Source organism: Equus asinus, chromosome 19, assembly GCF_041296235.1.
Source record: "Equus asinus isolate D_3611 breed Donkey chromosome 19, EquAss-T2T_v2, whole genome shotgun sequence".
Classification (NCBI taxonomy): Eukaryota; Metazoa; Chordata; class Mammalia; order Perissodactyla; family Equidae; genus Equus; species Equus asinus.
In genome coordinates, this window is record NC_091808.1 from 7,674,105 (window position 1) to 7,686,905 (window position 12,801).

General features: G+C 43.8%; 1 protein-coding gene across 26 annotated transcripts in view; it reads left to right on the top strand.

Moving 5' to 3' along the window:
- USP40 (ubiquitin specific peptidase 40) overlaps positions 1–12,801 on the top strand; it is a 77,267-nt gene that overhangs the window by 61,792 nt on the left and 2,674 nt on the right. For 22 of the 26 annotated variants that reach the window (XM_014862554.3, XM_044751561.2, XM_014862559.3 and 19 more), the window contains 6 exons: positions 126–220; positions 1,570–1,688; positions 4,957–5,022; positions 7,569–7,779; positions 7,918–8,013; positions 11,664–11,758. In XM_014862554.3, the coding sequence (XP_014718040.2) occupies positions 126–220; positions 1,570–1,688; positions 4,957–5,022; positions 7,569–7,779; positions 7,918–8,013; positions 11,664–11,758 (682 nt within the window). Of the gene's footprint in view, positions 1–125; positions 270–320; positions 356–1,569; positions 1,689–4,956; positions 5,048–7,568; positions 7,780–7,917; positions 8,014–9,452; positions 11,112–11,663; positions 11,759–12,801 lie in introns of those variants that run through there. The other 4 variants (XR_006516007.2, XM_070489354.1, XM_044751573.2 and 1 more) reach the window with 4 other exon arrangements.

Sequence of the window (12,801 nt, forward strand, 5' to 3'; positions counted from 1 at the left end):
TTACGAGTTTCTTGGACGGAATTGTACTGAAACTATTTAGGATATCAAAACATGGCACGTATTTCAGAAATATGAAGTAGATACATTGAAAGCCCCTGTCAGACATCTGGCTCTGTCCTTCACAGGTGCTCCTGGTGACGCACATGCAGAAGTCTCCCTCCACTACTTGGGAGACATTGACATCTCAGAAGATGCCACCTTGATGGAGCTGAAGTCTCAGGTCAGACTTCCTCCTGCAGCATGCCTTAGTGGTGATCTGGCTTCTTCCAGTGAGATATTAATATGTTCTTCTATTTCCTTTTCCCTCAATTACAGTCTGTTCTGATAGGGCATTTGTTATATGCCATGTTCAGCGGTAAGTACCCAGCAGGCGACATGCATATGGCTCAGACGCTCCCTGGTATTTGTTCCTGCCAATTGCCCTTGTGGCTTTCATTTGTCCCTACTCTGACAGGCATGCTGTGCTTTCATTTGAATATATCCTCAGTGACTTGCGGCTTACGTTCATTTTGGTTTTTTAGGGAAACATGATTTATTGAAACATTTGTAAAGCATTCACTTTACCCGTTTATTTACATCGTTTTTGTATCATTGTGATCCATGTGTTAAATGTTGTTAGTTAAAAGACATGTTAACAGTTTCCCGGGAGGTCAGAATATCAGCTTTATGTCAGGATGTCAAACTAGATATTGAATTGTGTTCTTATACATTAACATTCATAGAGAAAGAGTGTTTTGTCCAAATGGAAAGGCTGGATTGAATACATCACGCAGTGCTTAAGAAGCATGTCACTGTTGTTGGACTGAAATGAACGTCCCTTCTTCCTCTTAAAGGAAAAAGTGTGGGGGCATTTAATACAAATATCAGTCAGTAATATCTGACTTTTCCTGTGTGTCCTCAGTGTATGAAGTAATCTGCCTCAAAAAATAGCAAATGATCTTATTTTTGTGAGAACAAAAGGCGAGACACTTTTTTCTTTCTTGTGTTGGATTAAGATATACACAACTGCTGCTTTAGGTAATAAATGGATGAATATTGGCCATTTTATATACTACAACCTAAATATATAAATGGTTATCTACCCCCACAGAATTAGCACAGCAGTTTAGGCCCTGCGGTTGGATCTGCAGATTTTGAAGTATTTCAAAATCAAAAGTCCTGTCCTTGACAGAGCGTGCAGTATTGAGGAATTTCATTAGCAGTGGTGGCAGTTAGAGATGAGTCCCTTGCTTTTATTAGAGCAGCCTCCGTTCTTGAGTTATACTCAGAAGTTAATTTTAAAGTTTCATTTCCTAAAATGTAGTGATTAAAAAAGGGGTTTTGGCTGAGACTTAGAAATGGAAAATTCATTTGTCCCTCAGGCTGATTTCAGTAGACAGGAATACAAAAATGACTCAGGATTAATTTCATTTAAGAGCTATTCCTTTGATTTTCTTGAATAGATTTTACCATTACTCGAGATACTGTTGCCCTCAGATGTCATTGTGTAGTGCTTCATTTTTTCCTAAAGCAGTGTATTTTTAAGAGTACTTTTTCAAACCATTGGAGAAATGTCTGTTTCCTTTCTAGGCCATGACCTTGCCCTCCTTCTCGGAGTTTGTCATCCCATCCCCAGCCTTCCTCAGAGCCTGGACGGTGGAAAGTAAGCGCCCCAGCAGGCTCTTACGAGCTGACCAGCAGCAGCTCAAGTAGGTTTCTCCGTGAACACCCCGTCTTCCCTTCCTGCACCGCTGGGGTGCTGAGTGGGGGTGGGCTGAGCGACAAGTCAGATGATAAAGAAAGCCTGTTCCTGGTAGTTCTGCATTTGTCAGTTGGATGACACTTTTTATCATAAATTAAACTCTGGGACAACTTCACTTTTCCATATTAAGTATGAATGTAGCTTCTTGTTTTTACTGTGCTCCAGATACTATGAGCGAAATTTTGAGTGTTGTTTTTTCCTCCAGCTTTATTGAGATATAACTGACATATAACGCTGTGTAAGTTTAAGGTGTGCAACATGTTGATATGCTTCCATATTGCAAAATAATGACCGCCGTAGCACTAGCTGACACCTGCGTCATGTCACATCATTACCACTTCCTTTGTGCTGAGAACACGTCAGATCTTCTCTCTTAGCAACTTTGAACTCTGTAATATTGTATTATTAATTGTAATCACTGTGCTGTACGTTAGATCCCCAGAACTTACTCATCTTATAGCTGGAAGTTTGTACTCTTTGACGACCATCTCCCCTTTCCTCCACCCCCAGCCCTGGCAACCGTCATTCTAGTCTTGGCTTCTCTGAGTTTGGCTTTCTTGGAGTCCACATATAAGTGATATCGTACAGTGTTTGTCTTTCTCTGTCTGAGGGCATTGTGCTAAGTGAAATAAGTCAAAGTCCATCTGTGCTGTCGCAAACTCTAGTTTGTCCTTTCTCATGGCTGAATAATATTCCATTGTGTATATATCCTACATCATTATCCCTTCATCCGTTGAAGGACACAAGGATTGTTTTTGTGTATTGGCTATTGTGAATAATGCTGCTCTGAACATGAGAATGCAGATATCTCTTCAATGTCCTGTCTTCATTTCCTCTGGATATATACCGAGAAGTGAGATTCCTGGATCATATGGTAGTTCTATTCTTAATTTTTTGAGGAACCTCCATACTGTTTTCCAGAGGTGGCTGCACCAATTTACATTCCCACCAGCAGTGCACAAGGGTGCCCTTCTCTCTGCATCCTCACCAACACTTGTTATCTCTTATCTTTTTGGTGATAGCCATTCTAACAGGTGTGAGGGAATATCTCGTTGTGGTTTTCATTTGTCTTTCCCTAAAGAATTGTGATGGTGAGCACCTTTTCATGTACCTCTTGGCCATTTGTTTGTCTATTCTGTTCCTGTGCCCATTTTTTAGTCAGATTAGTTGGTTTTTTTGCTATTGATTTGTATGAGTTCTTTATATATTTTGGATTAATCCCTCATCGGATGTATGATTTGCAAATATTTTCTTCCATTCTGTAGATTGCCTTTTCATTTTGTTGATGGTTTCTTTGCTGTGCAAAAGCTTTTTAGTTTGATGTAGTTCTGTTTGTTTATTTTTGCTTTTGTTAAAACTTTTTTTGGTGTCAAATCCAAAAACTCATTGTCAAGACCAATGTCAAGGAGCCACCCACTGTGTATTCTTGTAGGAGTGTTATGGTTTGGGTCCCACGTTCAAGTCTTCAATCCATTTTGAGTTGATTTGGGGTATGGTGTAAGATAAGGCTCCAGTTTCATTCTTCTGCATGTGGCTGTCCAGTTTTCCCAGCACCGTGTATTGAAGAGCTGTCTTTTCCCTATTGTATATTCTTGGCTCCTTTGTTGTAAATGAATTAACCATATATGCATGAGTTTATTTCTGGGCTCTCTATTCTACCCATTGATGTATGTGTCTGTTCTTATGCTAGTAGCATACTGTTTTTATTACTAAAGCTTTATAATATAGTTTGAAATCAGGAAGCGTGATGCCTCCAGCTTGTTCTTCTTTCTCAAGATTACTTTGGCTATTCAGGGTCTTTTGTGGTTCCATACAAATTTTAGGATTGGTTTTTCTGTTTCTGTGGAAAAATGCTATTGAAATTTTGATGGGAATTGCATTGATTGTCTAGATCACTTCGGGTGGTGTGGACATTTTAATGATGTTGATTCTTCCACTCCAAGCACATGGAGTATCTTTCCATCTATTTGCGTCGTCTCGGTTCCTTCGTGGTAGTCTCACAGTCGTCAGTGTACAGGTCCTTCACCTCCTCGGCTAATGTATTCCTGACTATTTTCATTCTTCCTGATGCTTTTGTCAATGGGACTGTTTTCTTAATTTCTCTTCCTGACAGTTCCTTGTTATGTATGAAGCACAGCTGATTTTTGTGTATTGATTTTTTCTCTTGCAACTTTACTGAATTAGTTTAACAGCTTTTTGATGGCGTCTTTAGGGTTTTCGATATATAATATCCTGTCAGCTGCAAATAGAGACAGTTTTCCTCCTTTCTAACTTAGATGCCTTTATTTCTTGTTCAGTTGCTCTGGCTAAGACTTCCAATACTATGTTGAGTAAGAGTGGCGACAGTGGGCATCCTTGTCTTATTCCTAGTTTTAGAGGAGAAGCTTTCAGATTTCCACCATTCATATGATGTTAGCTGTGGGCGTGTCATATGTGGCCTTTATTTTGTTGAGTTGTTTCCTCTATATCCAGTTCATTGAGAGTTTTTATCATGAAAGGATGCTGAATTTTGTCAAATGCTTTTTTTGCATCTATTGAGATGATCATGATTTTTATCCCTTATTTTGTTAATGTGGTATATCACATTGATTGGTCTGCAGCTATTGACCGATCCTTGTATCTCTGGAATGAATCCCCCTTGATCATGGTGCATGACCTTGTTAATGTACTGTTGAACTCAGTTTGCTAATATTTTGTTGAGGATTTTTGCATCTATGTTTATCAGGAATATTGGCCTGTAACTTTCTTTTCTTGTAGTGTCCTTGTCTGGTTTTGGTATCAGGGTAATGCTGACCTCATAAAATAAGTTTGAAAGTGTTCCTTCCTATTTTTTGGAAGAGTTTGAGAAGGGTTGGTATTAATTCTTTAAATGTTTGGTAGAATTCCCCAGTGAAACCATCTGGTCCTGGACTTTTCTTTGTTGGGAGGTTTTTGATCACTGACTCAGTCACATTACTAGTGATTGGTCTATTCACATTTTCTAGTTCTTACTGATTCAGTCTTGGTAGGTTGTATGTTTCTAGGAATTTTTATCCATTTCTCCTAGGTTGTCCACTTTGTTGGGGTATATTTATTCATAGTAGTCTCTTAAATTTTGAATGTTCTTATACAGTATAATCTTTTGCTTAAGAAAAAAGCTTAAAATTGGCAAAAAATATTTGTACAAAATTAAATGATATGTTAACTCAATATTATTTTCTTTCATTTCTTATCAGGGAATATAAACTGGGCAGGAGAACTGAGATCTGCTTAGAGCCCCTTCAGAAAGAAGAAAACTTGGGGTAAGACCTCCCCCTACGCATACAGGTTAGACATGTGTGTCTTACCACGGTGGAGAGTTCATGTCTTTAAAAATGTAAAAACTTAATAGTAAATTATGTTTTCACTGCTTTTCTGAGTGGTCTGGCAACTTAAAACAGATTGTTTTCAAGAAATGTATTTCTGTGTCTGGTATCTAGAACTTGGAAGTCATTTTTCCACGAAAACAGTGAGACTTTTCCAGTAAGTCTCAAATGCACATTGATCTTGAAGTGTAAGCAAGATGCTCATCCCTAGCTCTTATCGATGCGTTGGGATGGTCTGTTGTCAAACTGATGTGTAATAGCACCTGTCATTCTGCCCCCTTAAAGTCCTGATTTTTTCATCCTGACACCCCCAGTACATCTTTGTGGAATTGTCCATTACTGCGTGTCTCCCACTCCCCGAGTATAAGCTTTGTGAGAGCAAGTGCTGTGTTCTTTGGTCACCACCACATCCCCGGTACCTAGCACAGGCGTGTGTCCTAATCAACAGTTGGGTATTGAATAAAGAAGTACCTCAGAGTCGTCTACAGTCAAACCTTCCTGTTCTTTTTGTCATTATAGGAAAATCTTTTATACGAGTTTTGGGGCCGGCCCGGTGGCACAGTGGTTAAGTTCGCACGTTCTACTTTGGCAGCCCGGGGTTCACAGGTTGGGATCCCGGGTGCGGACATGGCGCCACTTGGCAAAAGCCATGCTGTGGATGGTGTCCCACATATAAAGTAGAAGAAGATGGGCACAGATGTTAGCTCAGGCCCAGTCTTCCTCAGCAAAAAGAGGAGGATTAGCGGCAGTTAGCTCAGGGCTAATCTTCCTCAAAAAAAAAGACGACTGTTTTGTATCACCAAATATTATGATTCTTTCTATGTAATATGATGTGAACATCATTCTTGTTGTCAGCCTGTTGGACAGTAACTCTAACAGCACTCCTTCAGCCCTCTCGAGCCTTCATTTAATCGCATCGCTCTTATAAAAATGCATTCTTCATGCAGAGTGTATTACCAGGAGTAGTTTCCTGGAGGGGAATTTTTGGATCAGATGGTATGGACATTTTAAACCTCTTAAAATAATGTGGAATTCCTTTCCTGGTAAGTTAATACCAATTTGTATTCCCACAGACAGTGTTCGTGAGTATTTACTTCCCCTCACCCCCACACACGCATTGCGTATTTTCCTTGTTTGGCTGTTGCTAAGTTGAGAAATGAGAAATGGTCACCTTGTCTCATTTGCTTCAAGGCTTTGGTTGCTAGTAAGATTGGGCATTTTTTCAAAGGCTTATGAGCCATTTGTATTTTGTGAGTGTGTGAATTATTTCAAATATTTTGCCTGTTTTTGTAATGGGGTCTTAGAAAAGAGTCTAATCTGTATGAGCTCTTTCAATAACAACGATACTGACCCTTTGTCACGTGTGTTGTAAGCGGTGTCCTTTGAAGGCCGTGCTGTGCGCTTACTTAGACCCCTTCCCTGTTGGCTCTTCTGTCCTTGACCGGCCTCCAGAGCTCTCTTGCTCTCCTCAGTGGGGCCTCTGGTCCCTCCTCGTCCTCCCCGCCCCAGCCCCTGTCACCTCCTCGCAGCTGCACTGCCTGCGCTCACCACCCTGCCTGTGCTCTGGCCTCACTGCCTCAGCTCCGGGCCTTCCGCTCCGCTACCCCACGCGGCCTTCCCCTGAGGGAGGGGCAGTCTCTCCAGGCCCTTCTGGCGCACAGCCTCCCCCTCTCCCCTCTCAGCTCCCGGTGCACGAGGCCTGCGCTCTCCCTCTTTCCTCCGCTTGTTCTTTTTCTCCCCTTGGGTCACTCTTTCTCTTTGGTAAAAACACCAGATATCACAGAAATAAGCATTTAAAATCACTTGTTGTCTCACCTCCTAAAATGCCATTTCTCTCCTCTCTGCCTCCCAGTTCTCATCTGTAGTTTTACTTCCTGTCCTGTCACAATCCCGACCTCTCTGAGAGGTTCTCTTCTCTTCCTCCAAGGACCTGCTGTCCACGCTCTTCTCCAGCCAGGGCCTCTTTTACTCTCGCAGCTGCAGCTGTCATCTCGGCGCCTCCAGCGCCACTCTTCCCACCTCTCACCCCTGGCTGTCCACACCAGCTCAGAGTTTCAGCACCTACGGTAGCTTCACAGCTCTGGCGCTGATGCCAGCCTTTCCCAGGGAGTCGCCATGGCTGGGACCTTAGGCCGGTTGACCCCTCCCCTTCACCCCCATAGTGTCACCCGGCCCAGCCCTGTAGCTCTGCCTCCTGACTTCCCTCCATGCCCGCCAGGAAGGTTCCTCCACCACCTTCAGCTGCCTCCCCAGGGGATTCTGCTGTGGGCTAGAATGAGAGTTTCGCCTCTCGTCTGGGTCAGGATTGCAGGAAATCGAAGTAGAAAAGAGGATTTCCCACTAGTATTCAGAGTTTAGGGGAGATCTCCTTATAAAAACCAGAGGAGTCGGAGGCAAAGTTTTGCCCATCTTGGCCCCCACAGTTACTGCAAAGTTCCATCTTGTTTGTTTTAAATCTGACCTTTGATTGCTTTCTGATGCAGCCCCCAGGACGTGCTGCTGAGGACGCAGATGCGCCTCCCTGGCGAGAGGGCATACGCCCTGCCCATGGACATGGTGTGGGATGCTGTCCGAGGCTGGACTGCTGGCTCCCTGAGGCAGCGAGTTGCTGATTTCTATTCTCTTCCTGTGGAAAAAATTGAAATTGCCAAATACTTTCCTGAAAAGTTTGAATGGCTTCCAATATCTAGCTGGGTAAAGTTGTGGGGCTTTCTCAGATTGGGCCTTACTGGCATAGTGAATAGATTAATTATAATTTTTCACAGATAGGGAATTTAGTAAGAATTTGAGGTTGAGTTTTCTTTCTTTAAGATGCTTGATTTTTTTTAATAGAACCAGCAAATTACTAAGAGGAAAAAGAAGAAAAAGCAAGATAATTTGCAGGGGGCGCCTTATCACTTGAAAGATGGCGATACTATTGGTGTTAAGGTAAGTTATTTAATAACAAATATACCACTTTGACAAAACACCAGGATCAAATGATTTTATAGAGAAGTTTTATCAAATCTTAAAGGGACAGATAATCCTATTTTATATAAATTTTTTTAGAGAATGGAAAAAGAAAAAGAAGGAAAGCCAAACAACTCGTTGTAGGAGGCCAGTAGAACGTCAGTACCCAAACCCTGCTTAGGGTCTGACTTGCAGGAAAATGCTCTGTGGTGGTATCAGCAGGTGTGGGTCTGTGAGTTCCAGGAGGGCCTGTCAGGTCGGGAAGTCTCCTTGTACCCCCAGTTTGCTCCAGGTTCTTTTTTTAAAATCATGATTTTAAAATCATGGATGTTTAATATTAAAGTTAAATATGCACTGGATGTTTAATGTTAAATTTTATTCTATGCTTTTTCTGTGTCTGTTGAATTAGCCATATGGTTTTTCTTCTTTAATCTGGTAGGTACATAGATTCCTGACACTGGGCCATCCTCGCGCTCCTTGGACAAACCTTTGTTGTCACGTAGCAACACTTTTGTATTAAAGATTAATAATTTTAATCCTTAATATAAGAATTAAAGATTATTAATGTATTAATTATTAAATCAGTAACTTAATATCAGTAATTTTATATGAGGGAATAAGCATTCTCTTAATCACTACTTCTATTCAGCATTATACTAATCAATGTGGCCAAGGTAATATACCGCTCCTCCTCCCAAAGAAAGGTAAATAAAAATTGAAAGCGAGGTAAAGAAATTCTAAAAAGAAAAAATAAAACTGTTCTTCCATGCAGTTTTTCTATAAAGGAGATTCAGGAGACTACAGATCAGCCGATAAGTTAAGAGAGTTCAGAAGATGATAAGATCAGTCTACAAGGTCCCTAGGAATACATCCAATGAAAAGACTGATGAGACCTTTCTGGAGCGGTGAATCTTGAGCTGTATTAAAGCTTCGTCTAGATGCAGAGCCATATCATGTTCTTGGAAGGAGAGCCCCATAGTGAAGACAGCAGTTCCTCCCACGGCTCTAAGTTCAGTGTCATTCCAGTGGATAACCATATAGATTAGATTAAAGACGGAAAAGTCACATGGAAGAGCAAAGGGCCAGAGAGCTAAGGTATTTTTCAAGAACAAGGTCAGGGTACTTGCCTTACCAAGTGATAAGACTGATTATACAGCTGTGTCACTTTGGGACAGGGTTGACAAATAGGATTGGAATAGAGAGCCCCAAAACAGAATCACATATAGAAGGACACTTGACAGGTATTCGAGGCAACATTGAACATGGATTATTCAATAAATGGTGCTGGGAGAAGTGGTTATCCATATAGGAAAAATTGTAGTCATAATTCCGATTTCATTTTCACAGAGAGTCCCCAAATTTATGTAAGCTTTAGGCCCTATAAAATCTGTATCCACCTCTGCTCATGCCATATACAGCAATCAACAGGAAGACTGAAATGTGAAAAGCAGTGATTTTCAACCGTTAGAAGAAAAGGTGGAGGATTTCTTAAAATAAGCAACAAAAAACACAAACCATAAAGGATGGATAAATTTGACTACGTTAAAAGTAAAAAATTTTGTTCATCAAAGAAACCATAAAAAGTGAAAAGACAAGCCACAAACAAGGAAAGATATATGCAACAATGTAACTAGCAAGGATTGTTATCCAGAATATGTCAAATACTCCCGCAACCCAGCTGCAGAAAGATCACCCGATAAGGGAGAAATCGGCAGAGTGACGGGCAGTTCTCAGAAGAGAGACTAAATGGCCAGTAAGCAGATGGGAAGGCAGCGAGTGCCCGGTGACCAGGACCTGGGAGATGAAGCGGCGAACGACCATTTCAACCCAGACCCTCGGAACCCACACCCCTAGCAGTGGGAGTGCAAATTGGCACAGCCACACTGAAGAGCAGTTGCAGTTTTTAGTAAAGTAAAAGATGCCTATGTAATAGATCCAAGCAAGTCATTCCACTCCTGGATGCACACCCTGGACGCCTCACACATGTGGGGAGACGTACAGAGACGTTCACTGAAGCACTGTTGGTGATCGTGTAAACTGGAAAGAACTCAAATGACCCTTAGAAAGGGGACAGATCAAATGGAAACGGAAGTATCGATAGAATGGCATAGAACGCAGCAGTTCAAACAAAGGAGCCGCAGCCACACAGGTCAATGTGAACGTGCCTCCGCGTGTTCACTGTTGAAAAAGAAAACGAAGTCACAGGATGGTCATTTGTGGAAAGTGTACAACCATGAAGATGCTGAGGGTCACGTTCCCTTGTAGTGATCGAGGGAGACAGGCGGGAGCAACAGCATCAGACTCGACGTAGCGCCCTCCTCTAGTGGGGGAGGGACATGGACAGATTCTTAGGTTTTTTCCTTGAAAGATAAAAATGAAGTAAAGATGGTAAAAGGTTAATATTATTGATAGCTAACTTTCACTGGGCATTTTATTATCTGCCAGCACCATCCACGTGTCCCTTTAACTCTGTTTCTCCTCATGACAACCGTAGGAAGCAGGTGCCATGTTAAGATGAGGAGGATGAGGTGCGGGGAGGTTATGGGACTGGTGTGCCCGTGGATCTGTGTCCAGGCATGCGCTCGACTGCCGTGCCGCACCGCCTGTGCCCTCGCCTGTGCACCCTGAGAACGTGCTGTCTGTCCGTCAGCTCCATATCTACTCTTATTTTGTAATGTTTCACAATTTTTAAATAGCATATCAAGCACAACTTACTGGAATAAACATTATCAAGTGTTTATCATGCACCATTTATTGGAATGGAGATTATAACGCTTGTTACAGCAGTTTTCTCTCCTGAGACTGGAGAAGGAGCAAAACCCGCCTGCGGCTGTCCGTTCGCTCCTGGTCACCGAGAGCTCTAGTCACAGCACACGGGACTCGCTGCAGTGCTCCCAAATCTGCACTTGGGGACGTGGCCAGTGGCCTGGGGAGTCCATAACCCAGGCCTGGCAAGCCTCAGAACTCTCTCTGGCATACAGCTCCTCCCTAGGATGTTTTCGCAGGGTCAGCGCTGGCTTAGTTAACGCTCGCTGAGACATGCCTGTGGGCCGCTGAAGGAGAAGCCAGTGTTTGCGGTAAATAATATTGGCACGTGGAACCGACTGCACGTAGTGGGAAGGAGGCAGCCTTGGTCCCTCAGGAGGACGTATGGAGCATCCTGTATTTGTGAAGCACTCCGGTACAGCTTCGGGGGCCTGCCCAGGAGCTGGAAGCCCCGGGCCTTTCAGAAGCTCTCGGGGTAGCTGTAGAGCTGTGTGGGTGAGAACAGTTGGACAGACTTTGGAGAACAGACAGCCACGTCTCTAGTCCGCGGTGAGAGCTGTGTGATCGCTCAGCTGGCCGTGTCTCCCTCCAGAGCCCTCTGCCCGGCTCGCTCGGGCGGCACGCGGGTGAGGGCGAAGGCCAGAGGGCTGCAGAGTGATCCCGCCTCAGGCTCTTCCCGTCACTCGCTTCATTGGTCTTCACCAAGCGCTAGAGTGTGGTGTGTCCATTATTATGTTACTAATCTAGATGATGTACATTTGCATGTCTCCTCTTGTCAATTTAGGTAATTTTTACACAGCTCTTTGAAGTGTAAGCTAAAAAAATGTCTGAAAACATTGCTCATTGATTATTTTGAAATGTAGAATCTCCTGGCTGAAGATGATGATGATTTCAGTACAGTCACGGATGACATTGGAAAAGAAAAACAGAAACAGCTGGCTCTGGGCAAAAGGAAAAGGTAATACCAGGCTTCTCACTCATGTGACAGATTCCGCTGGGAACCTCTGCCGCGCTCTGCTCTTGCTGGAAGCTCTTGATTAGGGCTTAGTACTCTCCTTATACAAAAGTGTGCTTTGTGAAGAAATAGTGCTGTGGAATTCTCCTCTGTCCCCTGCAGTGTCCATGTTCTTTAGGATACCTGCTAAGAGGGCTTTCTGTGGAACCTGTGAAGGAAATGTGGTACCCGAACTCATCAGGAGGCAGCCTCGGCGCGTGCCCGGGTCTCATCCTCTCCCCTCCTTGTGAGCTCTGCTTGCTCCTCTCTCCCCGTATGTAACCGCTCCCCATCTTCTGGGTCTTTCCTTCAGACACCAGCATCCTCAGGTCTCAGTCATCTGAAAACAGGAGCATTCCCGATCATATGTGCCATTGCAGCTGCTTCCTTGCTGCTGTCACCTGCCCGTGGCTCACTCCTCCTCTCAGTTCCCTCCAGGGAGTTGCCTGGCTGCTAACCCACAGATGCTTCCCCTCCCTTCTCCGCCCTGCTTGCTCGTCCCTCTGCAGGAAGCTCCCCTCCTGCCTGGTTCCTCCTACCTCCCAGCTCCTTCCCCAGCCATCTTCTAGGGTTGGTGTCGTCCTGCTCTCTGATCACTCTGCCCGCTCTACCCCAGTCACCTCACCTTGGGTGGACTCAGTCCTCTCTCTCCTGTACACAGTCTGGCTTGCTTGCTCTTGACCTCCAGACCACATACACCCTCCAGAATTTCCTGGAACATCCCACCAGAACCAGTACTTCAAACTCCATGTGCCTGAACCTGACTCTCACTGCGTGGTCCATGTCGTCACCCCCACACAGGCCATACCAGAGACGCCATGGTCATCCTTATCTGCTCCCCACTTCCGGTCTCATTGCCTTGCTCGTTCCTCAGTCAGCCTTTCCCCCGTTCTCGGCGCTCTGGCTGGCTGGGTGTTCTTTTCTCTCCTGAGTTGCTGCAGCAGCTTCTGATGTAGCTGCCTGCCCAGTTAGCCCCTGCTTGCCTCCTCATCGTCATTTCCCAGCCC